Consider the following 27,377-nt stretch of genomic DNA (forward strand, 5'->3'; position numbering starts at 1 on the left):
GGAGCTTAGATGGAGGGAAAGCTGTGTAGGCCTAGGCCTCCCAGAGTTAGTGAACTGAGCTGAATGAAAATTTTATGGATCCTATTTAACAATGGAATATGAGATATATTCTTTGATATTATGAGGTCATGAAGTCAGATCACATTAATAGATAGGATAAATACACAAACTTATGGTTTGCATGTATTTTACCTCCAACACGAGAGATGGCTATTTGGTGTCAACCGATGACCAGTTTGTAAATGCAATGCATCACACCAATTTAACATTAGCAAACATTACTTCATTGCTAGTTTTGTGCACTCCTCAGCGCGTCATCTGCCTTTACGCAAGGAGTTTCCTTTCATATCTGCAACTTGCTGTGCAGGGAAGAGAGGATAGCTTCTGGTATAGGCTTCTGGTTTGTCACTCTCCTTTCTTAGCAGGGCATTTCCTTTTACATCTGCAGTATCTCTACAGGGAAGAGAGGATAGGCTGTGTGTATTCACTCTGTTTTAGATCAGACAGGACAGTCCAGGCCTTGGGCTGGTCTGTGTGTTTCTCTGCTCGAAAGAGCAGACAGGGACTCCTGTCCCTCTGGCAAGCCAACAGGAACCAAGAGAGACAGAGAGAACAATGGCTGCAATCGGTTTTATGGTAGCTGATTTCATAACTAAGTGTGAAATGACTGGCAGCCTATCAGTGCACAGATTTGGGTGCTCAGTGTTCAACAACAGGAAACAAGAACCTGCAGTTCTATACAAGGGAATTGTAGTTCTCAAGATGGCTGGGGGTAGGGTACCTACAAATGCATAATACTGACCTTGTCAGCAATGTGTAATGTGATGTAGGGCTAACTAAATGTGTAATGTGATGTAGGGCTAACTAAATCTGTAATGTGATGTAGGGCTAACTAAATGTGTAATGTGATGTAGGGCTAACCATCATGCAATCATTACTGCTCTTTACCTCCTTGTGTTTGTGTTCTTGTAGTATGAAGAATGTGAAATAATGTTGTGGTTTGACTGCGTTCTCTAACATCAAAACAGACAAGACAGTCAAAATTAGCTTTTTATTTAGTGCTGTTAATCAACTACCATAATAGTGCAAGCAAGTATTGCTACCATCAGTGTAACATCTAGTCCCTTCAACAGTTTGTAAATGTCCTGAATTAACAAGCCATGTCAAACCTCAACCAATACATGCATACATAAATACAACTTGCACAACCGTTTTAAAGTCTAGCAGAGACACTCTAGCCATGTCAACACTATGCATATTTTCCAATATCTCTCACAGCAACAACTGTTTTTAGATACTGTGAGACATTGCCTTTAATTCATATGTGATCTTTTCTTTTAATACCCCCGCACAGGAATAAATGTTGGTGGAAATGTCAGCTTTGTCAGCAATGTCACCATTACTACCTGTTGGTTGGGTTAGACCTATTATCAGTTCGCAGATATATCAGGCTGATACTGGGCTTTTTATAAAAAATCTGATATCGGCCAGTCATGTCATCCACTGCCGACATGATAGATGTTCCTCTCTGACCAGTTACATGAAAGGAGCTGCAAAACTAAAATAATTGAATTAACCCTCGGTGTCCCATGATGGTCTAAATGCACATTCAGAGGCTTTTCAACCCTGAATACTTGGAATTTCTTGGGTATAAAACCGTCAAATTTAAAGACATTGGCTTAAAGGTTGATAGCCAAAATACTGGCTATCAACTGCTCCAATTGAAAAATTAGGTATTGGTCTTCAAAAACCCATGTGACATTTGAAATCATTCTTCTCTGGTTCTGAACCTAAGCTGCTTTTGTACAATGACCATCATTTCTAACAAGATACATTATGAAAGTTATACATGACAGGATCTGGGGCAAACTGGTTATAGAACAAAATGGCTCAGCAATGATGTTTAGACGGTAAGACCCAGCCAAGTGAATGAGTCTGTTTACTTTTCCATAATGAGCTTTGTGGAACTGGTTGGGCTAGGCTGTCATCCCTCAGTCTTGTCGAGGTGAGTAGATCTGTCTCGAGTTGAGCTAGCATTCAGGACAATCTAAATAATTGTGTTCTTGACTCAGCTTGCCAACTTCAAAGTAGGTTCATTAGAGATCAAGGGTGAAAACAGTCAGAAGTCACACCCAATAGCCAAACCCATAATCATCGTAAGGTACAGCAGAGAAAATGAATCAACTGGATCAACAGTGTCTTGTACAGGTGTCAAGATAGAAAATACTTTAACATACAGCTAGGAATTTCATACATTTCTCTTATGAACCTTAAGAAGCTGAGCTACCATTCATTCAAATGATCTACATGTGGACACAACACAGTAAGTGCAGTTATTCATTGTCAAAGCAGAAAAACACAACAGTCACACGCCGCAAGTTTTTAAATAACATACACCCACCTGCCCAAACCTCCATTAATTCAATGCCCTCTTCAATTTTGGTTCCCAGATAATGTATGGTACATGGGACACAAGCATAGCATACAGACACAATTGAGTGACACTTGTATAAAAGAACCATCTTTGAGCAGTGTAAGGGCTATCAAACAATCTGACTTTCCATCATTTTTACTAAGCATTATTGACATCCTCACCAACAGTTCTATAGACACAGAAATCACACACCAAGCGGCATAATTTAAAAAATAAAAGTTATTCCAGGTAGTCAGTCACTCTTTGCCAACTCATCTGGAACTTGATAAAAGCAATCAGCAGGATAACTCCAACATCAAGTCCATTTAAAAAGGTGAGACATCTGCCACTGAAAAACTGCTTGTCTAAAATGTGTGCATCAGCAACATCTACACACTACCTGTGTATTGTACATAGACCCCCTACAATAAAGAAAAGCCTTCAGACCTAACTTATTTACCCCATGTGTCAGAAAAGAACACCACTTGCCAGGCTGGTCAAGGCTACATTCAAACAACAGCATTTTGGAATTATTGTGGCATCAAAAAAACTCATTCTCTATAGACCTCCATTTACATTCATTTTAAATGTCAGCATTTGGGATATTGTGTTTGCTGGAAAAGCTCAGCCCTGTGGTTAGTGTTAAGGTACTGAGTATCTCCTTGAAAAATAAGGACATTCTAAGTGACAGACACATAACCTATAAGTGGAATTTTGGACAAATGCAATGATGCAGGATTCCCTCCAGCTGATATTGACTAAACACACCAAGAGAAAGCCCTTGACCTCTGGAAATCAATAGCTGCTACGGGCCCAGCTTGCACTTGTCTATTGTTTTCTCTTTTTCTTTGTAACAACACTATCATGTGTTCAACTACCAGGCCTTTACAGATAAAAGTATACAAGGGAAAGGCAGCAGAGAACAGCTGTTTATGGTTTTCCTGTCATGGGTACATCAATGTTCTTGTCTCCTTATATAAACGCTTTATCTTTTCACATGAGGCTGTTTTTGTCTCTGAGAATCAAATTAAAACTCAAACTAAAATTGACTAGGGATCTGTGCATACAGATATATGCACAAGCCAATAATTGATATTGGCCATTTATAAAATATGAGATGTTGGCAGATGTTGGCAATCAGTAAACCCTGCAGTGAAATTTTATTTATTATTAAATTGTTGAATTTGAATTGAAGGTTATTTTTTCTTATTATTATTGTTCATTTAAAGGTCTATTATATCCCAGAATTAAACCCTACCATTGAATATGTGGGGTGGGTCACCCTGCCTTAAAGAGCTGCCAACCCTAAAAGAATTTCATTAGCCCGAGTTTCAATGTTGAGTTTTTGTGTCTAAATGCTGGGGTTTTTTTTTCCGGCAAAATGTGCTACAGGTATCCTAAAATAAGTGGGCCATTATCAAATTAAAGGAAGATTTTTAATTTCTGGTGTCTAAAAGGTCACCTGTTCCACAAAATGTGTCATTCTCAAATGGTGATTCTCTTGCAATTAACCAAGATTTGCACAAATCATTCTATAAAACTACTCAACTATTAAAGTTACAAGAAGTGACATTACACAGAGACAAAGGTAGAAACATGACTTGTGTAATGATGATTCGCTCAAGCTCACATTTAGCCTAGCTCCAGCTCTCCGAAGCGCCTGTGTTTACATTTGTTATTCCTCAGAATCGTTTGTTTCTGCATGTTAACTATGCCTACTTTGTTAGAATTTTTTGATGCTTCGTAGGTCTGGTCACGTCCTTGTCACAGGGGGCAGTCCGAACACTGGAATATTCTGGCATTTTGATTAGATTATTCAATTTGTGGGCAGGGTCTTGGATGATGGTGTAATCAGGAAGCAGGGGAAGCAATGGCGGGTGAAAATGTAAACAATGATCTTGCAATTGAAGCAGTTATCAAGAAACCGAATACAGCTATATCTGCACTAAAACTCCAGGAATATAAGCTTTTAAATGCATTTGTTCAGGGACAAGATGCATTTGGTGTCTTGCCAGCAGGCTTTGGTAAAAGCCTAATTTATTAACTAGCCCCTCTAGCCCATGAAGTGATGGGTAGCTATAGGCCTGTTATGATCATTTTTCCCCTCGTAGCACTTATTGAGGACCAACTAAAGGAGCTGAGCAAGCTTGTAATATCAGTGTCAGTTGCACTGTACCTTGGGGTCAATTGAGAGGAAAATATTTTGATTGGACATTGTTCACTCGCGTTTGGGAGCCCTGAACCTGGTTGCTGAAAGATAAGTGGAGGCAGAAACTACATTCTGAGACACACAGGAGCAGACTCTGGCATCTCTGTGGATGAGGTCCACATTACATATAAATGGTAAATACATAGTTTCTTGTTTGTGCAGTGATATCAATACCACAAATAACTTTTTCCACAAAAAAAGAAATAAATAGTAAAATGTGAGGCAAGCAGCACTTTGCAATAATACCATCACCTTACCAACACCGCTCATGCATCCGCCTCTGTATTGACGTAAGAGAAAGCCCTTAAGCTTGAACTACAAAGCATGCGTAACATTTGCATATCCAAACTTATTGCAGCCCAGCAGCACGGCACTTTAACATGCTACCCCACGACCATTCTTGTTCTGTCCGCGGTCTGCCCGTTGTGTTGCGCTTATCTACATTTTACCTATGGGTAAGTGAACACATGTAGTTTTGCTTATTGTTCCATAAACAAGTCAAGTTGTACCGTGAGGAACATTGATGTACCATATAGGGTACTTATGTCATTATTTTTGAGAGTGTAGGCGTACTCAGGCTTCTCAGTGCCTATCTATAGATAACCTCACCTCCAACATTTATTTATTTAAGCGACATTGGTTCATGTATCCTCTATTTGGTTAACTGAAATGGTGATAAATGACTGCAGTAAGCAAATTCTTGGCATTTATATACATTTATATGGCTAAAATACAGAAAAGACGGATGTGTAGTTTGTCAAAAATAGAAGCCTTGCGTATTTCTAAAGTTGCGGCTCCAATCCAGCTCCGTCAGCAGATCTGTCAACGTGCTGCATGCGCGGCCAGTGCAGCAGGCTGCACTGAAGTAAATGGCTGCATATCTGATCTGACCCTTCTGACACAAACTGACAGAACAGAAACACAACCAGTGTAGTTAAGCTGTTAGATGGACAATTCCACCAGACCTACTGAGCACCAAAACAATTAAAACGAATGAAAACAAACAAGCGAATCCGAGAAATTATGAATGTAAAAACAGGCTCCGAAGGGCTGGGCACAGGCTAGCTCACATTGTCTTTGGTTCGGAGCCATCTTGACACAACAGGCAAACTTAGGCCAAGCCAACAGCACTTAAGAGGTGCCTCGTAAGTGAGCTCTTGTAGGAAAGAACATTAAAAACATTTGGACAGAATCCCTGAAGAGCACCTGAATTTCACTTTGAGAACTCAATTCCAACATAATGTATAAATTGAGTGAAGAAGAATCTAGTCCTGGGTTGGAAGAAGAGCCCTTTGTAAAACAGCAAGCCATGCTGGATTTAGTTCATTGCTGGCCCAACAGCCTAGTGTAAGACTGGTGGTTTATGGAGAGGGAAAGTGAAAGATGCTGGTATTTGGAGTCAAAGTTAAGAAATCCCAATGTGGTCCACTGGTGTGAAAGACAGGATCAGAATCACTTAATTCATAAGCATGGACAAGTTAGACCATAGAGTATAGAGTGAACCTTGGATGAGTCCGACATAGTGAAGAGCTGCTATAAACGAAGGCAGCAATTCCTCTTTGGTGGTGGATTCCCCACTTGATTCACAAAAACTAAAAATGTTGTGGTGTGATGGATTGCAACATAAAAAATTGAGCCCCGTTATTCACTTGCTTTGTAATGGTTGGGAAAAGGAATCTCCACATTACATGAATAGCATGGCCTCTGTGACAAGAATCCTTGCCACTTCAGCAGGATACAGAACAGGAGCAATTCTCCATTTTGTAGGATGGAGTTGGGCATCTACTCATTGCTACCCATTTAGTGGTGAAGTTCTTCAGAGAACTGGGGTTTGGAGGAGTACTTATTCAGGTTTCATGGTGGTATTCCTTAAATGCCAGTCTGAGGATCAAATAGGAAGAAGGTATTCATCTTTTCCCTGACTTCATGTAGGACGGTATGGCCCCTCGAGCGGTGAGGCCTTCAAAGCGCTTATAGGTGTAGTTGATGAAGACCCAGTCCTTGTTCTTCAAGTCTACCTCGGTCTGGTTAGACACTACCGGGGCAGCTAAAGAGGAATGATATCATTATTAAATCACAGGACAAGATGATGGCAAAATATGAAATGTCATCTGCTTAATGGAAAAAAAGGCTGCATACCTGTTGGTTGGAGGATATCTGAATCAGGGAATTCATCAAAGTTCGACGTATCGTCAATGCTTTTGATCTCTATGGGAATGGCAGCAGGTCTCTCTCTGGCAGAACAGGTTAGTACAGTTACAGAAAAGCTTCAGACAACTCAGTGATTCTTCTGAGAATGATACGATGTTAGAAAAAAAGTGTGCATCTTCACATTTCAGAAAGTCAACAAATTTAAGACCAAATTAACCAAAATTAAGACAAAAAGCAGACTTTTTCCTGATTGAACACAGCTAATGAAAGTTCTGAAACTATAAATTAGCTGTACAAGAAAAAGGACACTAAAAGGAAAATTAACAGTTTAGCAACATGATGTCAAACTGTGTTGATTAAAGCAGATGTAATGAAAGAAAACATGCTCTGCATTAACCCTGTTCTGTATTAACCTAAGAGTGGACATGCAAGCCTGGAGTACACTATATGATTGTAAAAATCCCAAATGGGATCATATGGGACACACACTACATGATTCTCCACTTGAATTTTGGTCGTGAGGGATCTCGATACTTTTGTGAGAAATTGTGAGATCTTATCATTAACTTGAATAAGTGATGCATCATCCCCACCTGATATGGTCATAGTCCACCCCCTCAAAGAAGGCATTGGATTTGATCTCCTCCATGCTGGTGGCACCGATCCTGTGCTCCTCCTCACAGCAGAACCTACACAGCACATTACCTCAGATGATTGACTATGCTATATAGTATGAATAAGTTGTTTTTGTAAGAAAAAACCCCTAAAGAATTTAGTTATGGTTATTACGATTTAAGTTATGGCCATTTAAATTTTAAAGGTCCCATATTTTACACCTTCCAGTGTTTTATTTTATGTCTTGAGGTCCATTCAAAGCCGTTTGTATGGTGTAATGTACCAAAAACGCTCTCAATCAGTGCCTGAAATGGGCCGGTACTCACTGGTACTGAGTACCGGCACTTCTGATTTTTGTCCACATGAGTACCCTTACTTCTTATTGCGTACCGGCACTTCTGATTTTTGTCCACATGAGTACCCTTACTTCTAAAATAAATACATTTATATTGTGAGCAGAGTGATGCCTCTTCACTTGATCTGATGGAGCAGAGCAGTCAGTGGAGCACAGAGCCGTTAAAGTGTCAATCATGAAGAAATTCATGGTAATCAAACGCCAATATGTCCAATCAACACTACTGGTCAGGTGCCAATAGAGAGAGAAAAGAAAATAGAGGATGTGCAAGCACAAATGAAAGCTATGTTATTGCGCCAAGGAGGAATAAATGTACGTAACAAGTTACATAATGCTAGTTTTCTTATATCATGACTAGGGCTGCAGCTATCGATTATTTTAGTAATCGAGTATTCTACCGATTATCCCATCGATTAATCGAGTAATCGGATAAGAAATACTTTTGCTTTATTAAAGAGCAATAGTAAATATACAAAAGAGAAAAGCTGTCCGCACGAAGCTGTCCATACGACACTGTGATTTACTGAAAACGAGGTGAAATAATAATTATTATTGATATTTATTACTAGGCCTAAATATCATACAAGTTCATAAGACTGGCTAATGTACATTTATTTACTATGTTGAAGGGTTGCCCTACACCTGCTGACCCTACTCACTGCAATCAAACTAAACTGAATATACCTGCTGTATTGGACTGGTGCATTTTAGGCTCCAATTGCTACTTACACCACCTGATATTTTGCTTTCTGGGGTATTTTATGCATCACTGTGAGGGGAGTAGGTGTGTGTGTGTGTGTGTGTGTGTGTGTGTGTGTGTGTGTGTGTGTGTGTGTGTGTGTGACTATCATAATAATAACATGAATGAAGCTCAGGCTTTCACAAATTGACTGCAGCATTTTATTTTCTGTGGTTATTTTCTTGAGCAAAACTTAGCTAACTTAGGGACATCATAACTAGCCACCATATTGATTTACGTTCTTAACTAGCCATTACATATAGCCATAATTCACGTGCATTCTTTACTAGCCTTCATCTCATCCCGTTTTAATATTAAGTGCTGACTCCGCCCACCCGGCCAGTTTCGGCGTACGCCGGTAGCAATTACAAGTGGACCCTATCCTACAGTCCCTGCTCTCAGCGGAGGGAGGGAGCTACGCTGTGTGTGGGAAGCGCTGTGACCGTCAGACCTCTCTGGATTAGACAAGCAAGTAGAGAAAACCGGCATCAGCCGAACCAATTTATTGCCAAATGCTTTGGGATTCAACACATTAACATTGCTTCCCATGGTCAGAAAAAGTCGGCAGATTTGTCGCTAGTCGCTTTTGAGAAATAAAGTCGCCAGGGGGGTCTGAAAAGTCGCTAAGTCTAGCGACAAAGTCGCCAAGTTGGCAACACTGGATCCGAAACTTTGGACACTTTCTGTCGTTTTCTCTGGCCTGTCTCTTCTCTTCGCCCCTCGCTATTTTCTCTCCCTTTCTCCAGCGCGTTGTGCAACAGTAATAATCATCCGTGCGAATCACTGAGTGTGTATATAGTTATATGGATTAAACGAAGCTTCGATGCAAAGAATTTGCATCGATGATTTTTAGTAATCGAGTTACTCGAGTTTCTCGAGGAATCGTTTCAGCCCTAATCATGACTGTCAACAACAAAAGGTCAATATTGCTTTGTTGCCACTACCTCCAAAAAGCACAGACAGCTCTGTCCGTCAGTTATATAAAGACAATATTGGCCTCTGTCTATTTGCATCAGTCTTCTGTATGCTTGTAAGTATGTAATCTTTCTCTGATGTAATCTTTCTCTGATATTATTACAGCACTAACCCAGCACAATTTTCTGTGTTGATTTTTTTTTTTTTTTTTAAATGGCAAGGTAGGTTAGGACTAGTTGTTTTGCAGTTAAACTGACTGCAGTCTTGTTTCATTTTCAGTTGGTTTTATTGTAGCATATATGCAATATTACATTTGTATGTAATGAAATGTATACAAAAATACATTTGAAGTGGGATATATTACCAAGATAAGTGTATAAATATAAATATGTCCAAGACACATGCGATGCTCATGTCATGCAACTGCTGAATTAGGGTACTGGCACCTTTTTTGGTCCAATTCAGGCACTGCTCTCAATCCATTTTTAGACGTTAATTTTCCAGCATCTCTCTGAGCCTTACCATGAACAGGCTGTTTCTGTGTCTTTAAGGCTCATTAATATTAACGATCCCTCTGTTCTGATTGGCTAACCTTTTCAAGAGTGAAACGTGAGACACCACAGACATGGCAGCTACAGACAGTGAGAGGTAGGGAAAACTCTCCGGTAATAAACAATGACAACCGCTCAACCGCTTTGAAAAGAATGCTTTGTTAGTCCATTATTTCTTACAAAAATCATAATGAGCGAACCTTTGTGACGCCACAAAGTTACGGAAGTCCAAACGGCTCGTTTAGAGGCTTGGTTTTCTAATATGGATTATGTGGATTTAGTTGGCGACCGTGCGTTTTGATACTTTCACGATGTTTAGATAGCACATCCAACTCCTTTATAATCAAAGAGGCAAGGGAAATCCTGTTGTACACGATATGGGACCTTTAATATTAACTACACTCTGTTCTGATTGGCTAACTGTTTCAAGAGTGAAATGTGAGACACCATGCTAGCCACAGGCGAAACTCTGGTTTAACTGTAGTGAAAACTCTCCAGAAAATAACAATGGCAACCTCTCAACGTAATTTGATCCAATCATACATGTTTGAGCCAGAGTCAGATCCTGAATCTGAAAAAACAGAAGACAACAAACCACAACCACAACCAAGACTACAACAGAATGTTTCAGAATGATAAATTATTATCTTTTTTATGCTTTGTTAGCCTATTATTTCTTACAAAAGCCATGGTGATGTAGGCGGACAAATGATAATGAGCGTAATGGGCGTTGTGATGCCGCAAAGTTCAAAGTCCAAACGGCTCATTTAGAGATATGGATTGTATGGATTTAGTTGGTGACCGTGCATTTTGCTACTTTCACAATGCTTAGATAGCAACACCTTTATAATCCAAGAGGCAAGAGAAATCCCGTTTTCCAAAATATGGAACCTTTAAAAGTTTGCTATACCGCCCCCTATTGGCAAAATTACACCAAATATTGGATATTGTCTTAAATGACCATAACTTTGTGACTGTAAATCATAGAAACAAAATTCTTTGTTGGCTTGATTCTTTGGGTCATTTGGCATCCACTGATGCAGGCCACGCCCATTTCCATCTACAACATTTTCTGCCGTTTTGATTATTTTTCCAAAACTGTTTTTTCGCTAATCCCACAGATTTTGTCCCATCTTCACCAAATTTGGCACACAGCATATCTGGACTATCATGCACAAAAATTATTGAGCAGTTTTTTGATATTACATACTGTTTTGATACAATTCCCTTTCAAAATTTGTAGGCATGGCCTAACATACAAAAATTGGCATAACTCATGTTTGTGCACCGATTCTGAGGTACTGTGCAAAATTTGCTGGCATTTCGCCCATAGGTGGCGCTATAGCAACATAATTATTTTAAATGGCCATTCACATCCATTGTATTTATATCTCAGTCATTGTATACGGTACAAACTTCATTCAAATTTCAAAATGCTGAGCCCTATCGGCCCTACCCCCTACTTAAATTAGTCGATAATTCCTTTGCATTATTCTGATGGATAGCAAGAGCTTACCACCAGTAATTAGCTAGCAAGCTAGTTAGCTACTACTAGCACATTAAACAAAGCCATTTATTAAAAGAACTGGCCTACAATGGCCCAAGTTGATATTATTGCTAAGAAGCTTTTGAGAAACTGGACTTTGCTCATTATGCAAAAAGTAGCTTGCTAGCTCGCTAGTTAATTTCTGGTGGTATGCTAAAATTACCCCTGGCTAACAACTAATACTAGCTCTTTCCATCCACTGGATTTACTCCACTGCTGCTGTGGGTAGGAGGATTGTGATGGCACATGGACAGGTTAGTGCTCCATCTGGTTAGCCAGACCAGGTCAAAGTTGAGGGATCCCAACCATGACATTGTGCTGGCTTGCTAGTATTAGCAACATGCTATAGCCTCCTGACTACAGGCAGGGTGTGGGGGACAATCCAAAGGCCATCAGCTGGCCAAAGAGAACTTGGCACACTGGCACCAACTAACACTGGCTGCAAACTGGCATTTGGAGTTGCCAACATGTGAAATTCCAAGTGCAGCTTTAATATTGCCATTTGAATTGCATAACATTTATTTCCTTGTTACGAGGCTGTACTTTTACTGGTTTCGTGGTACGTGGTTGCTCAATGTTTGCAGCAGCCATTTCCAAAACAAAATTATGCATCAATTATGAACATACAAAATAAACAAATATTGTAATTGATGATTGACGAATTGTTGCAGCCCTAGAATTTATATGGTGCAAGGGTAAGTGATGTAAGATTTGCTGCTGAAAAGACAGAGAGATCAGGAGCTATTAAGTCCTACCTGAGGATGAGATCTTTGGCCCTCTCTGAGATAGGCACTTCTGGTGGAAAGGTCAGCGTTTCCCGCCAGTTCATTACTTTCCTGTAGGTCTCCTGGGGGGTCTCCGAGCAGAATGGGGGATAGCCTTAAGACACCATACACCACAGCAAGGATGTCAAAACAAAAAGCTGAACCCGGAAGAGGGTTGTCATGAAACCTAAATTTTGAACTTCCATACTGTACCACAACATTTTTTGATTATACCATTTTTGATACCAAGGCAAAAAATACTATAATGGACAATGGATAATGGACATGTCGGGAATGAACACTAATGCACTAATAGACAAGCTCAGGGTGGGCTTTTTTCTGTTTATTTATTTCATTTTTGTTTTGCTATGGACTGTTACGCATTCAATAGGACCCTTGCATCGTAGTGGGAGGGGGAAGGGCTTCCCCTCCAAAGCTGAAGTGAGACTCTGGCTTACAACGGGTCATTTAGAGACCTCAACCTTGGTCACAGTAAGAGTCCATATTACTGATTGTTCCTTTAAGGTTCTTTCAATGTAAACAGAATATTAACTACAATTGAAAAAAAAAAGGAAAGAAAATGAAAAAACATAGCATGCCTGCAAGAAACCCATCTCAATGATGCTGCGCTATTCATATCCACCAAAAAATATTTGAATTCATGTCAGAAATTACACACAAGGAAAGAAGATTTGTGCTTGTGAACGGGAAAATTAATTGAAGTCTTGTAACTTTTCTTAATGTGTATGCCCCCTCAGGAAGCCATATTAATTTCTTGTGATTTTGTCAATGACATGTTGCCTATGTCGTTACCACAGCAACCAATGCAGATATCTCAACAGTGTCTGAACACACAAATTCGAACTGATCACTTGCAAATAACAGTGTAGTCAGTCCTAAAGATTGGATTTGAGAAACATATCGGATTTGCCTGCATTCTGAACAAAGCCATAGACAGGGCCAGCCTGATATAGCTCAAGAGAAAAAAGAAGCGCTGGCAGAAAGAGGTAATAAGATTATCATTAAAACTTGAAATATCTAGTGTCATATTTATTCATTCAATAGTTTGTTCTTCTTGAGATAACAGAAATGTTAGCAACCCAATTCTTTCTCATACTTTCCACTTTCACAATCTATGTACTTAACTTGAATAATAATTGTTGTTATTTCATTCTTGTGAAATAATTTCACCATTACTCATAATCTATTGCTTTTATTTATTGATTATTTCACACCATTTTTATTGCTTCTTTTTATACGTTTATATTTTCTTAATATATAGTTGTGTGCTTATATTCTACTTCATTTTCCCCCCTGAATCATGTTACCTGTGCCACTGCAATGACCTAATTTACCCACGGGGATCAATAGTTTCATTTGATCTCATCTTATACAACAGTTCCGGTCGAGTAATTTGATTGGACAAGAGGCATTCCACGAGTGCTGATATAAAGTATAACAGCACTGGGGCTTTTTACTATACGCATCACTCCGCTGCACAGGTGTTCTAATATAACCTTGATTAGGCTGCGTTCACACATAGCTTTTGTTTGTGTAGAAAAAGCGCTGCCTGGAGTGCTTCATGGAGAGAAATCACGGCAACGTCATCTGACATTAGTTGAGTAACTGGCTAGCTCACTAACCAGCTGGTTAGCACTTCTGGCAGACAACTGTTGTATAATGCTTAATTAAATCTGATGCTCTGGATCTGTCCATGTTGCACCCCGCCTCTTTCATGTGAATTTGCTCATAGCTGGATTGGAAAATCCTGGGTTGACAGAGCGAGTTAATAACCAGCTTCGTGATCCCGGTTATCTAGGATCGGCATTGTTAGGGTTAGGGTTAGTCTTCCAGATAGGGCTGCCCACTTTCAGTAGGACGTATATCAAATACAGCTGCTGTGTGAATAAGGTGAAAACTATTCAATTATTTAATTGAGCTAGTACCTATCAGCATCTCATACATGATGACGCCCAGGCTCCACCAATCACAGAGTTTGTTGTATCCGTTCTGCATGAAGACTTCTGGAGCGATGTAATCTGGTGTTCCCACTGTAGAGAAAGCCTGGTTAAAAGGAAGGGGCAGGGTGAACACAAGAAGAGGGAAGGATGAAGAGAAATTGGGGAACAGAAAGCAAATTAGAATATTAGGGGTGCATTTTCTTTTAGTTTACAATAAAACTACAAAACACAGTGACAGTGGCCATGTCAACTTTTAACTGTCAAATACATTCTGAGCAAATTTTTGAAATGTAGTGAAGAATAAAATGCCTATTAGGTGCATTTCCATCGGGAGGGGCTGAAGCAAATAGGCTTCCTGAACGTAGAGCTACGTCCAAAGAAATTTTTTTTAAAAAGAAACATGTTTACCTGAAAAAATGGAATGAATCTTTCAAGAATTTATAAGCATTGGCAGTTGTTATTGTTCTTTAGTGCCAGCCACTGTTGGCCATATCTCATGCTTTCATCTGAAGACCAAAACAAAGAAATGCACTTGGCAATACTTTTATGTTCCAACTAATGGCCATACAACCATGATGGAGGCTTATATGTGTGTACACCCAGCTATCGTGTCATGTGACTGGAATGATGTCAACATTTTTGTGCAGGCAGAGTCAACCATGCTGTTTCTCCAGCTCTTCCTTCAGACTTAAGACCTACCAGCTGCCTCCTGTTCCTCTTCCAGGTCTCTGCTTTTCTCTTGGAGTTCATATTCTGGAAGGCTGTGTAGACAGGCCAATTACGTGTGAGGATGTTGTTCCCCTACATATGCATTTGATAGCACAACCTCTCCTAGGTTAATCTATACAGATCCTGCATCTTCACCAATATGGAAACTTTCCAGCATTGTATTGTAGCTACAAAACCTGACAGTTTCACTTAATGAAAGTTACAGGTCAAACAGTGCAATATAAATATGATTAGTGTGAGGAGAAACAATAGTAATGGGTTGCCTGACTTTGCTTACTGAGGTCACTGGGGAGGCTGTGGTTGAGGTTCTTGTAGAACTCAGTGCGGTGAGCTCTCTTCAGACCGGTGCACAGACCAAAGTCAGACAGCTTCACATGACCCTGGAAGCACAACACAAACAAAGTACACTCAAGTCTTTAGTCCATTGTGCAGTTCAACCAATATGGGCTTTTGAAGGCCGGATACGGATACTTTTGGGAGCTGCCTAAAACTTACATTTTGCGCCAATATTCACTATCTTTAAATTTGACCATTTTCATGGCAAAACAATTCCTAGCTTTTGCTGAAGGTTTTAACAGGCTACATAGGCTAGACTACAGCTGTTACCAGGGGTTAACTTCATATTCATATTGAAGGTGGAAGTCTCTATGCATAGGAAGAGAGGGGGATGAAGGAATAGGCAGCTCACCTCAAAAAAGCTGCCAAAGTGGCACATACAATGAGTTACACCTGCGGCTTGCAGATTTTCTCCGCATACAAAGTTGCTCTCTCTAAGCGGCGCTGCTCTGCGGCGACGCGTGCACATCGGGCTCTGGCAAATCTAAATGTTACTCATTTAATTGTTTTCTTTGCTGTGCGATCGTCTACTAAACTGTTGATTTAATAAAACCACTAGTTAAGCTGCGGAAAACAGACTTTACAATGCTGTGGAAATGTGGATCTAGCCAAATCCTGCTGCTGTTCACAATCACCGCACTGCTCCTACACTACACCTGGAGTATCTTACCTGAGAACGGGCAGAGAGGCAGGGAGCTTCCCGGTCTTGGCGTCCTGAATGGAAAAGGTGTTCTACAATACGACTGAGATCTACTCCTGTTACTCCGCAAATACGCTGGAAACGGCTCAATCTACGACGATATCCCGAGACGAGACGTAAACGGGGTAAGAAAGGTGGTTTGAGGCAGCGCATCCGCGCAAGAAAAACCCGGCTACCCCTTCCTACTCTGCTCTTTGCCAATACCTGTTCCCTTCCAAAACAACTGACGGAGCTCCAATTGTGCGTAAAATGTATGTACGAATACAGAGACAGCTGTTTACTTTGTTTTTCGGAAACTTGGCTGAAAGAAACAATAACAAATGACACGCTGTACATTGATGGTTTTGGCTGCCCTATCAGACTAGATCGGGATAGCCAGGCCACAGATAAATCAGCTGGAGGGGCGTGTGCATATACATCAATGAGAGGTGGTGCTCAAACTACGTCATTAGGGAATCCCTCTGCACAGAAGATGTGGAACTCCTAACCATATCCATGAGACCCTACTACCTACCCAGAGAGTTTGGCCAAATCTTTTTATCTGTAGTGTACATCCACCCTAAGGCAAACTACCCCAAAGCATCAGATATTATTCATGATCATATAGGTGTACTGGAAAACATATCACCTGATGCCCCCAAGTTAATTCTCAGGGATTTTAATGGGTGCTCACTGCAAAAAGCGCTCCCCCATTTCCAACAATATGTCACATGTCCGACTAGAAATGAAAAGACTCTTGACCTATGCTATGGTAACATCGGGGATGCTTACAAGTCCTACGCTAAGCCTCCATTGGGAGAGTCTAATCACAATGCCATTTTACTTGTACCTACCATATAAGCAAAAACTGAAGGCTAATAAACCAAAATTGAAAGTATACGAAGCATGGACTGATGAAGCTCTTGAGGACCTCAGAGGTTGTTTTGAGTGCACTGAATGGCAACTCTTCTGTGACTCTAGTGCAAACCTGGATGAACTGAATGATGTGGTCACTAACTATATACACTTTTGTGTAGATAGTGTCATACCAGAGAAATGCAAGAAAGCCTACCCAAATGACAAACCCTGGGTCACCAGAGAATTCAAACAAGCTCTGTACCAAAAGAGAAAGGCTTTTGCAGAGGGAAACAGAGTCGGTGTGAGGGTTGCACAGAAAGAAATTAAACAGATTACCCAAACATGTAAAGAGGAATACAAGAACAAAATAGAGAACAAATTTCATAATGGAGATTTGCGCAGGGCATGGCAAGGGGTAGCGACCATGATAGACAGGGAAAAAGGGACTAGGACCAAGATTCACTGCGAGGACGACATGGCCTTTGCCAAAGAACTGAACAACTTCTTTTGCAGGTTCGACACGGATAATCATGCACCTGAGTGCAACAGCCTGTGCCAAAACCTGGGCCTTGGTGAGTCCATACCAGTCATGGAACGCAATATGGTCTTGTCCTTCAAGAAAATCAACCCAAGGAAATCAGCCGGGCCAGATGGCCTGGGGGGCTTGGTCCTCAAGGAGTGCAGACACCAACTCTGCTTTATATTTAGAACTATATTTCAAATCTCTTTGGATCAGCATCACATCCCGTCTGCATGGAAAACATCCTGCATAATACCTCTACCCAAGACCCCAAAACCAAGCTGTGCCAATGACTACAGGCCAATTGCTCTGACCTCACTAATCATCAAAAGCCTAGAACGGATAATACTGTCACTCATGCTACAGGACATCAGATCCAAACTCGACCCACTACAGTTTGCGTACAAGGCAAGGCGTGGCACTCCTCCACACTATCTATACCCACCTTGACCAACCAAAGACATTCACCCGTATAATGTTTGTGGATTTTTCATCAGCATTTAACACAGTCAAACCACACCTCATGCTACAGAAACTTCTGGCCATGGGGGTCAACACCAACATCATCCGCTGGGTAAACTGCTTTCTTACTGGGCGCATCCAGACGGTCAAAGTCAACACCACCCACTCTCCCCCTATCACTACTAACACAGGAGTCCCCCAAGGTAGTGTCATATCCCCAGTACTATTTACCCTATACACCAACCAATACAGAAGTCATTTCCCAAATTGCCATAACATAAAATTTGCAGATGACACAGCAATAGTAGGGCTCATAACCAACCAAGAAAGTGAAAACAACTACATGAACGAAATAAAACTATTCACCGCCTGGAGCAAAACCAACCATCTCATACTCAATACCAAAAAAACAAAGGAAATGATAATTGACTTCAGGAGCAGGAGGAGCATACTGGAACCGGTCCAAATTGACAACCACGACATCCACACCGTTGACAGCTACCGTTACCTTGGAACCATCATCGACTCAAAGCTCACCTGGAATATCAACACACAGACCATATAGACCAGAGGACAACAAAGACTACACCTTCTACGAAAACTACACAAATTCAATGTCAACAGTTCCACATTACACCTCTTTTACCAAACCTTCATTGAAAACATTCTCACCTGGATTCCTCGCCTGGTTCAGTTCCTTAACACTTGTCAATAAAAACAAGATAACAAAAATCATTAAATATCTCAAGCAAAATCTGCAGAATCAAATGCCGGGACATTACATCACTGTTCAAATCACGTGCAATACACAAGGCAAACCGGATCATAGAAGACACTACTCATCCACTCAACAGCCAATATGAACTACTCCCATCAGGACGCAGGTTTCGGACCCCACTCCACAGGACAACAAGAACAAATAAAACATTCATCCCCACATCCAAAGGACTAATCAACAACGGACTCTGATCACTGTTCCCCACTTCCCCCCCATTTACAATCATGTATGTTTTGTGTCCTGTTATGACATTAATGTGATGTCCTGTTTGTCTTATGATGATGTTTCTTTTCTGTTTGTTTGTCGTTTGCCACCGATGATTGTACAGAACAAATTTCCTAACGGACAAATAAATAGTCATTCAAATATTCATTACAGCGTGTAGATTTCACAGAAATACAGTGGAAATACACTGTAGATGGTCATATTTGCAGGTCAACAGAGAAGCACATACAGTATGTTCAATGATCAACCAACTATCATCTTTACTATTGTTGATTATCATCATCTGCTTTAGAAATATCCAACAAGGCCATTATCACTAAAATAAATGAGATTAGATGTTTAGTAAATATTTGGGCTACACATGCATGTATATAGACAGAGAGAGACTACAAATAAAGTCTGTTTAGAAAGTGCACATGGATGATATAAAGTTCATCGCCAAAGTGGAAAAATACAGGGAGCTATACGACCATCAGCATGGTTTATATAAATACAAAATTAAAAAAGATAAGGCTTGGGATGTTGCTTCTTCATCTGTTGGAGCACAATTTACAGCCAATTTGAACAGGATTTGTCTCCTCTGTGTAGTGCAGAGAGGGCTGCTGGACCACGTAGAAATACACTTCTGGTCTGAACAACCCAGCTGTGACTTGCGCATAAATCGCTTAAGCTGCGCTTGCACTTAGGCTACAGTAATGGCACTAATAAAAGCCTATATATAGATGTGGAGTTACCATAATGACAGTAATGGGTGTGAATCTTCCAATTTCACATCCTTTAAAATGAGGGCCAGATCTACAAAGTGGGATGGCCAAAAGTGGTCTGCTGTCATGTTTGTGTGTGTTTTCATCAATCTCCAGCCAGGACTACCATATTTTCCTGGTATTCTCCCTTCTTTTAACTCTCACCTGATTACACAAGACAATCTCCTGTATTTCAGAGAAATTCTCATTTATAGTTAATTTTATGACAATTGGATAAACAGTTGGTAAGTTATGACCATTTTTATGACTTAGCCACACGAGTTGTCGTTAGCGCCTTGGTTTAGCCAGGTCCTTCATATGGAAATGGAACAAATTTAGCTTAGGCTTATTTTCTTTAATTTGTGGGTTTATAAATAATACATGCCATTGATTTGGGGTCCATTTATATTGTTTGTCTATCTAGGTCTGTGTGAGCTCTGTAACAATTTTGGTGTCGCTAGGTCAAAAATTGCCAAGCCTATCTGAGGGAAAAAAAATAAATTTGGCAGAAAATTTAATATGGAGGACTTGGGTGGTCTAATTGGCAAAGTTGTAGAGCACGTCTGGCTGCATGTGTAGCAAGTGGTGTGTATACCAAGCCGCGTGTCAATCAGACTTACAGTGTGCAAATGATGGCCTTTAAAAGGTCTGATTTTTTACTTTGATTTATAGTGCCACCATCTGACCAACTGATGTAATATTTCAGGTCTTTTTAGCCACTACCCTCACCTGTCATGTTGCCAAATTTCAAATCTCACAGACCTCTGCCATGTCTCACAACACCCCATATGCACCTTTTGGTGATATGCCACGCCCACCACCACGCCCCCTTTCAGCCAATCGACATGAAAAGTTAATCAGTTTTTCCTTGGCCCATAACCAACCTTCATAACAAGTTTTGTGCAAATCCGTGCCCAACTTTTTGAGATATCCTGCTAACAGACAGACAGAAGGACAGTCAGACGGACAAACAGACGCGTGCAAAAAAAAACTTGGCGGAGGTAATAAACTGGCAAAAAAACTATAAGGAATAATCACACTTGAGGCTTCTGGTGACCTGGATAAAAAAAACACAAGGATTCTACGGGAAACACTGGTGTGTTTTATAAAATTTTCCATTCAAAATTAACTGAAAATGCTAATATATAGTAGCTGTAAAGTGTGACTAAGGGTTTGTGACAGGTTTCCTTGATTCCCAATGGTAGAACGCATGTACATTAGGCATTTAGTTAAATGTATGTGAAAAAAGAAAGAAAACAAGAAGAGGATACAGTATATTAGTCCAATACACAAGCAACCGCATCTAATCTCCCTAATGATAGTAGACCATATCAAATTATCAAGTCCACTTACATGAACCAACCAAGACATCAACATTTTTTAGTTTGTTAATTTAAAGTCAGTGCAGTGTTAATGTGTCCAAAACCCATCCTCACCCTAGAGTCTAGCAGCAGGTTGTCTGGCTTGATGTCTCTATGGATGAAGCCCAGCTGGTGGATAGAGTCAATAGCCAGCACCGTCTCAGCAATGTAGAACTGGGTGGCCTCTTCTGTCAGAGTGTCCTTCTTCATCAACAAGGTCATCATGTCTCCTACAGGACAACAGTATAGCCCACACTGAAACTAGCAGTCATTACATAGCCATGTATCTGACGACATCAAGGCGAATTCAGTAATCACATGTCCAGTGGTGAATATTGGCACCAAGGGTCCAAAACTAGGCTCTTTTCTTTATTTATTAATTTCTGAAACTTGAGCCAGATGTACAAAATTCATAGATCAATGATAAATCAGTCTGGCACTTTTAAAAATGGCCCCTTAAGACATTTTGGCATAGAAAAGATCCTTCTTTCTTTGCAATGTGCATTTGATCTTCTCTAGTTTTACAAAGTACATTAAATTGTTCAATCATCTATTGAGAGGATGGTGCTTTGATGCTTTTCCATTCCATTAATACCAATTATCATATCAGGCAATATTATAGGCTGGCTTTCCGTGCAGGCTCCACCTGCTCCACACTTTTTACCCTACTGGCTCCAAAAATACAACATTGCGGTGCCCACTTGCTGTACTTTAAACATCAGTCACTTTGTCCGCTATTTTCTACAGTCTATGATTAGAATACAATCACTCATGTCTTATGTAGGAGGCATCTCATTTTGTACAATGCTCTTTGATTCAAAAGCATTGAAAATGGTGCAACTTAATTTCCAACTGTTTATCTCTGAACACTGTGACCAATTTGGCTGATCTGGTACCAGTCTTCTGATTTTACTACACTTTTCCAATAGGGTTAAGAGACTATTGTACTATTTGCAGTGAAGGGCATACCTCCTGGGAGGAACTCCATGATGAGGTAGAGGTTCATCTTGTCCTGGAAGCTGTAGAACATCTTGACCACCCACAGGCTGTCTGCCTCCACCAGGATGTCCCTCTCAGCACGAATATGACCGACCTAAAACACAGTCAGCCAGTGACAGACACACACACACACTCAGGGTTTAAAGAGGTCAAATTAAAAGCAAGGGTATTAGGGATGTAAACGTTTCATCGAAGATCAATTAATCAACATTAAGAATTTGATCGATCAAGCATATATTAACTGATTAATCGACAGTGTAGGCTATGTGCCATTTCTCATTTTTTGCTGAAATCATTTCCCACCACAAGGGCGCCAAGCAAGCGAGCAAAAAGTCCAGTGTAGGAGCATTACACCCGAAAAGACGACAGTGTTCATTGTAAACATTGTAATACAATGTTGATATACAGCACGTCTACAAGCACAATGACAGGGAATGCAGGAAGATTGGCAAAGTTTATTTCTGCCTCACGATCCCAGGACATCTGTTCCATCGGAGCGTGTGTTTCAGTGGCTGGACTGACTGTCAACAGGCTGCACACTGGACTCATCCCTGACCACGTACATATGCTTTTAATCTTAAATAAACAAGTACAGATCCTGTACATACCCATGGCGCATGTTCAATTCTATGCACTGAAGCACTGCGACACGGTTAAATTACCTAATTACACTAACGATACTTAAATACCTCAAGGTAACGTTAAAGGCATCTACTGTTAAAGTCTGTATGGCAGCGAAGACGAGTTACTGTCTGCAAATCCGCGTTACTGACTGTGGAATGTTAAGTTTCACTTTTGTTTTCACACCGGGAGACTCAATGCTGCTGGTCTGCTGTCTGTACATCTCCAAATTACAGACATGATGTGATGCACACATCAGCCGCATTAGAGATCGATTTAGATCCATTTCTTTACACTGAGCAACTTTTGATTTTGTGCCTCCGTATGGAAAAAAACACTGCATCACACAGTCAAAAAAAAGCGCATCATCTAAGCGTTACCTGACTGACTGACTGATTGACTGCCTGCCTGACCTGAATTTGCCTCGTTTCCAATACATAAGCTGTGGCGTGGCGCCACAATATTGGCACGGCCGGCACAAAAACAAAAGTTAGTCAATGTATAGAAATGTATCTAAATCGCTCTGTAATGCGCCTAATGTGCGCATCACGTCATGTCTGTCATTTGCCAATGCGGTAGCACTGTACTCATTCTGTCTCCCGTTCTGAAAACGTTAGTAAAAAACTCACGTTTTAATCGGACAATTTTAACACTACTTCATTGCATATTCCCTGTAATTAACCCTAAACAAAGGTTAGGGTTAATTACATTAAATGTTCAGCCTGTGGGATACACAGAGGTCCGTTGTCGGGAGTCAGGATTTTTTAATCCAGACTAGTTCATCTTTTGGATTATGCTTAGTTGATTCACTTGTTGAGTAGGCCTAAAGACAGGTGTAAAAACACACATTTTGTATTTTCTATTTTTACATAATGATTAATAGATTAATTGGTCATTATGGTGACTGACGATCGATGAAGGAAACTGATTAAAATTTGCATCCCTAAAGGATATGGATTTTGCCTTAGTGGTCAGTACGTACTAAAACATAGTGAGTTAACACAGAATCATAGTTGGTCAAACCAGACCTATGTAAGATGTCAGGATGACATCACATTAGGGCTGAAACGATTAGTCGACCTAATCGACTACGTCGATTACGAAAATACGTCGACGTGGATTTTTATCGACGCGTCGCATATCTGTACATTTTCAGGCTGTATCAGGGCTTCACACAGTCAATGATGCAATGCGCAAAGGCAGCACTAGGTGGCAGTATTGCTTAAAATGTCCAGCTGATCGACATGCTGTAGACAGGCAAAGAAGACGTTTCCCTAATGGAAGATGGCTGAAAATACCATGGAAAATACCACCGGACCTGCGGGACGTTCAAAGAAATTTACAGTGAAACCATGAGTTTCAAAAGTCTAGGAATTTTTCAGCTCTAAAGCCAACGATACAGCAGAGTAAAACCTCTGTAGAGTAGAATGGAGAACAGCACCACACCAACATTTAAAACCAAAGTATCCCGGAGCCACTTCTAAAACTGATAGTTGGTGAGTAACGTTGTTTATGCTACCTTGCTGTCAGTGATGAGTAACATGACTACAGACCTGATAATGTGCTGAAGCTACTGACCTGAGAGGATAAATATAACTGACAGCTCTCATCTCCAAACAAAACTTTTTCATAAAACTTAAAAGCCATAAATCCAGTCTGCTATTTTCTTTGCCACCAAATTAATGTTTACGTGAAGAGTATTTTATCATTTTGAACAAAGGCGCTCAAACAGTTACACAATGTTAAAGAACAAGCCCAAAGTTAAAGTATCATCAATACATTTCTGTATTATCAACACCTAAAACAATATTATTCTATCATAACATACAAAGGTGTATAGATGATTTTCTCCTTGAAGTCTTGACAGAAAGCATCCTCCACCTTGCCACTTAAGAGCTCAATAAACCTTTCAATGTTGAGCCGCTTGATCCAGTTTTATTTTGTTATGACTAATGTAACTAAGAAAATAATCGTTAGATTAAACCATTAATCGAAAAAATAGTCCACAGATTAATCGATTACCAAATAATCGTTAGTTGCAGCCCTACATCACATCATACACTGCACACCTTGCTCGATATGTATTAAGGTTAGACCAATATTGGGCTTTCATTAAAAATTGGATATCAGCCAGTCAGTGTTGTCCACCTCTGATATGACCTGACCACAGCTAGTGAATGTTTTTTTTTTTAATTATTATCATTATTATTATTGTTTTTATTAATATTATTATTACTACTACTATTATTTCAGATGTATGACCAGAAAAGCAAAGGATTTTACTGTTTCAGGGGCGAGTCTGTAAAAACCTCTGATGAAACCTGCCTCAGGGTGAATTCACACGACACCTTTTGCACACATTTAAGCGCATTCCTTTTCATTGTTTTGTATGGAGCCGTGCGCTCAAGAGATAGGTGCTCACTCCTCTGCCAAAGTGACATGCCTCATGAGTTTAGGAGCGCACCATAGCTCAAACTACTTCTACTTTTGCGGAGCAAGTGTTAGTGTATGTCATCCACAGCGGACCAATAAACATTGATGAAAAACATGAGTGACAAAACAAACATGGAGGAAAAGCTCATCCTCGCAGTATACAAGGATTATCACTACCTAAATGTAAAAAGACCCCCTGGCAAATTGTAAGCCTGGCAGTGGGAGCTACTGGTGAGTATTTATGATTTAAATGATTATAGCTAGTCTATCCAAGCAGTGTAAACACTGAATGGTTTTTACAGACTAGGCTAATGTTAGCCTAACTTGTTTATGTGAATCTTTATAAATCCCCGCCGTAAAGTGCTTGTCAAGTCCACACACAGCAGGCTTTTGCTGTGTCTTGCTTTTTTAAACGCGTGCAAAAGATGGCATCTTAATGCACCCTCCGCCTGCCTGAAAGGATACGGCTGGTGTTTTTTAATACATTTCTAATCGTCAACAAATCCTATGAAAATAACAAAATCAACAATACGTTTGCTCTACTCCTATTACTTTCCTACTTCTCACGTACCCGTTTTAGCCTTCAACCCGGAAGTCACTGGCTCCAACTGTAAGCTAAAAACCTTTAAATACAGCTCACAAAGACAGTTTCAATTTTAAAAATTGACTGTTACCAGGAAAAGTCAGGCTATTATAGTTATTATCAAATCAAATTCAAATGGGAACAAATTCTTCATTACGACAGGGACTATTTTTGGTACGGAACTACTTTCCTGAGATGGAAAACGTGTTTAAGGGTCAGCTTAAAGTTGTTTGAGGAAAAAGTAGGCTGGCCTGGTGCATCGCAATGATGAAATATGCTGCCCAGAGTAACGGCATGGCTCTTTGACGTGTTTTTAATAGTTTTTTTAATAAAATGGAGGCTACGGAGACATGGCTTTATTGGGCATCGGCTACATGGATGAGACTTGTTAGCAAAACAAATTCATTGCTGATTTTGTTATTTTCATAGGATTTGTTGATGGTAAGAAATGCATTAAAAAACACCAGCCTTATCCTTTAAAGGAAGGAATAATTACCCAAATATGAAAATTCAGTCGTTATCTACTCACCCCCATGCCAGCTGAAACTCGGGTGAAGTTTTGTTAGTCCATACAGCAGGCCCTGAGCTCCACAGTTGCTGGGGACCTGACTTGACGGTTAAAAAAATAACGGAATATAACCATAAAATGGCTCCATGCAGCTCGTCCAGCATAACACCATTATTTAGCTGAAATCACCACTCTAGCTGTTGAAAAGTTCACGTTTGCGCGCACCCGAGATACGAGAACGAGGAGAACTACATGTGTAACTCTCCCTCTAATTACCAGAAACAAGACTTCTGGTTTGGCCGTTTAGCCTTCAAAATAAAAGCGTGAGATTTGAAAATAGGTAGAAATACTGTTTTAAACCAATTACCTTGTATTTAATCATCAAATCCAATAAGTGAGCACCCATATTAATGTTTGATGTCAAAATAATAATGAAAAATGCCATAAAATGTGCCATTTTTAACTATAAATGCTGCATGTATTACACTGTGCAGAATACATACAGAACAGAGACTTTTGTGGACATCAAACATTAATATGGGTGCTGCCTTATTGAATTTGACGATTAAATACAAAGTAATTGGTTTAAAACAGCATTTCTACCTATTTTCAAATCTTGCGCTTTTATTTTGAAGGCTAAACGGCTAATTCGAGCTAGTCTTACCTATCGAGGCCGGGGTGCGCACAAACGTGACATATTTTGAAATAACAGCTAGTGGCGATTTCAGCTAAATAGCGGTCTTTTCAACTCACTTTGGGATCGTTTGGCTTCCAGAGACTTGGATTATGCTGCACAAGCTGCATGGAGCCATTTTATGGTTATTTTCGGTTATTTTTTTAACCGTCAAGTCAAGTCAAGTCAGGTCCCCAGCAACTTCAGTTGTTTTGGAGAAGGCTTCTACGCCATTCTGCTGTGGAGCTCAGGGCCTGCTGTATGGACTAACAAACTTCACCCGAGTTTCAGCTGGCATGGGACTGTGATGCACAGTTGGTTTCACTACTGTTGACAAAATGTACTATTGTAAGTCGCTTTGGACAAAAGCGTCTGCTAAATGACATAACGTAACATAACGTAACGCATGGGGGTGAGTAGATAATGACAGAATTTTCATTTTTGGGTGAACTATTCCTTTAAGGAGAGCTAACCCAGCTTTCATTAGCATGGCTTTCAATGGAGACTTTTGGTGTCCCATGGTCTAAATGCGGTTTCACTCAAGAGGAAACACTGAATACTGGCACAAAATGTCAGCAATCAGCAGCTTCAATCCAAAAATATTGGCATCAGCCTTAAAAAAAAACCCATATTGGTCTAACCTAAATATG

At 40.2% G+C, this 27,377-nt stretch overlaps 1 protein-coding gene across 5 annotated transcripts in view; it reads right to left on the reverse strand.

The window, feature by feature from the left end:
* Positions 1-1,037: 1,037 nt before the first annotated feature.
* LOC139913096 (serine/threonine-protein kinase 38) overlaps positions 1,038-27,377 on the reverse strand; it is a 49,915-nt gene continuing 23,575 nt past the window's right edge. For 4 of the 5 annotated variants that reach the window (XM_071901037.2, XM_078288147.1, XM_078288148.1 and 1 more), the window contains 9 exons: positions 21,880-22,003; positions 20,986-21,140; positions 15,217-15,328; positions 14,919-14,980; positions 14,205-14,322; positions 12,250-12,373; positions 7,367-7,462; positions 6,762-6,856; positions 1,038-6,669 (listed from right to left, as the gene is read on the reverse strand). In XM_071901037.2, the coding sequence (XP_071757138.1) occupies positions 6,530-6,669; positions 6,762-6,856; positions 7,367-7,462; positions 12,250-12,373; positions 14,205-14,322; positions 14,919-14,980; positions 15,217-15,328; positions 20,986-21,140; positions 21,880-22,003 (1,026 nt within the window). In that variant the 3' untranslated portion in view covers positions 1,038-6,529. The remainder of the gene's footprint in view (positions 6,670-6,761; positions 6,857-7,366; positions 7,463-12,249; positions 12,374-14,204; positions 14,323-14,918; positions 14,981-15,216; positions 15,329-20,985; positions 21,141-21,879; positions 22,004-27,377) is intronic. The other variant, XM_071901038.2, reaches the window with a different exon arrangement.

The sequence above is a fragment of the Centroberyx gerrardi genome, chromosome 14 (genome assembly GCF_048128805.1).
Source record: "Centroberyx gerrardi isolate f3 chromosome 14, fCenGer3.hap1.cur.20231027, whole genome shotgun sequence".
In the NCBI taxonomy this organism is placed as follows: domain Eukaryota; kingdom Metazoa; phylum Chordata; class Actinopteri; order Beryciformes; family Berycidae; genus Centroberyx; species Centroberyx gerrardi.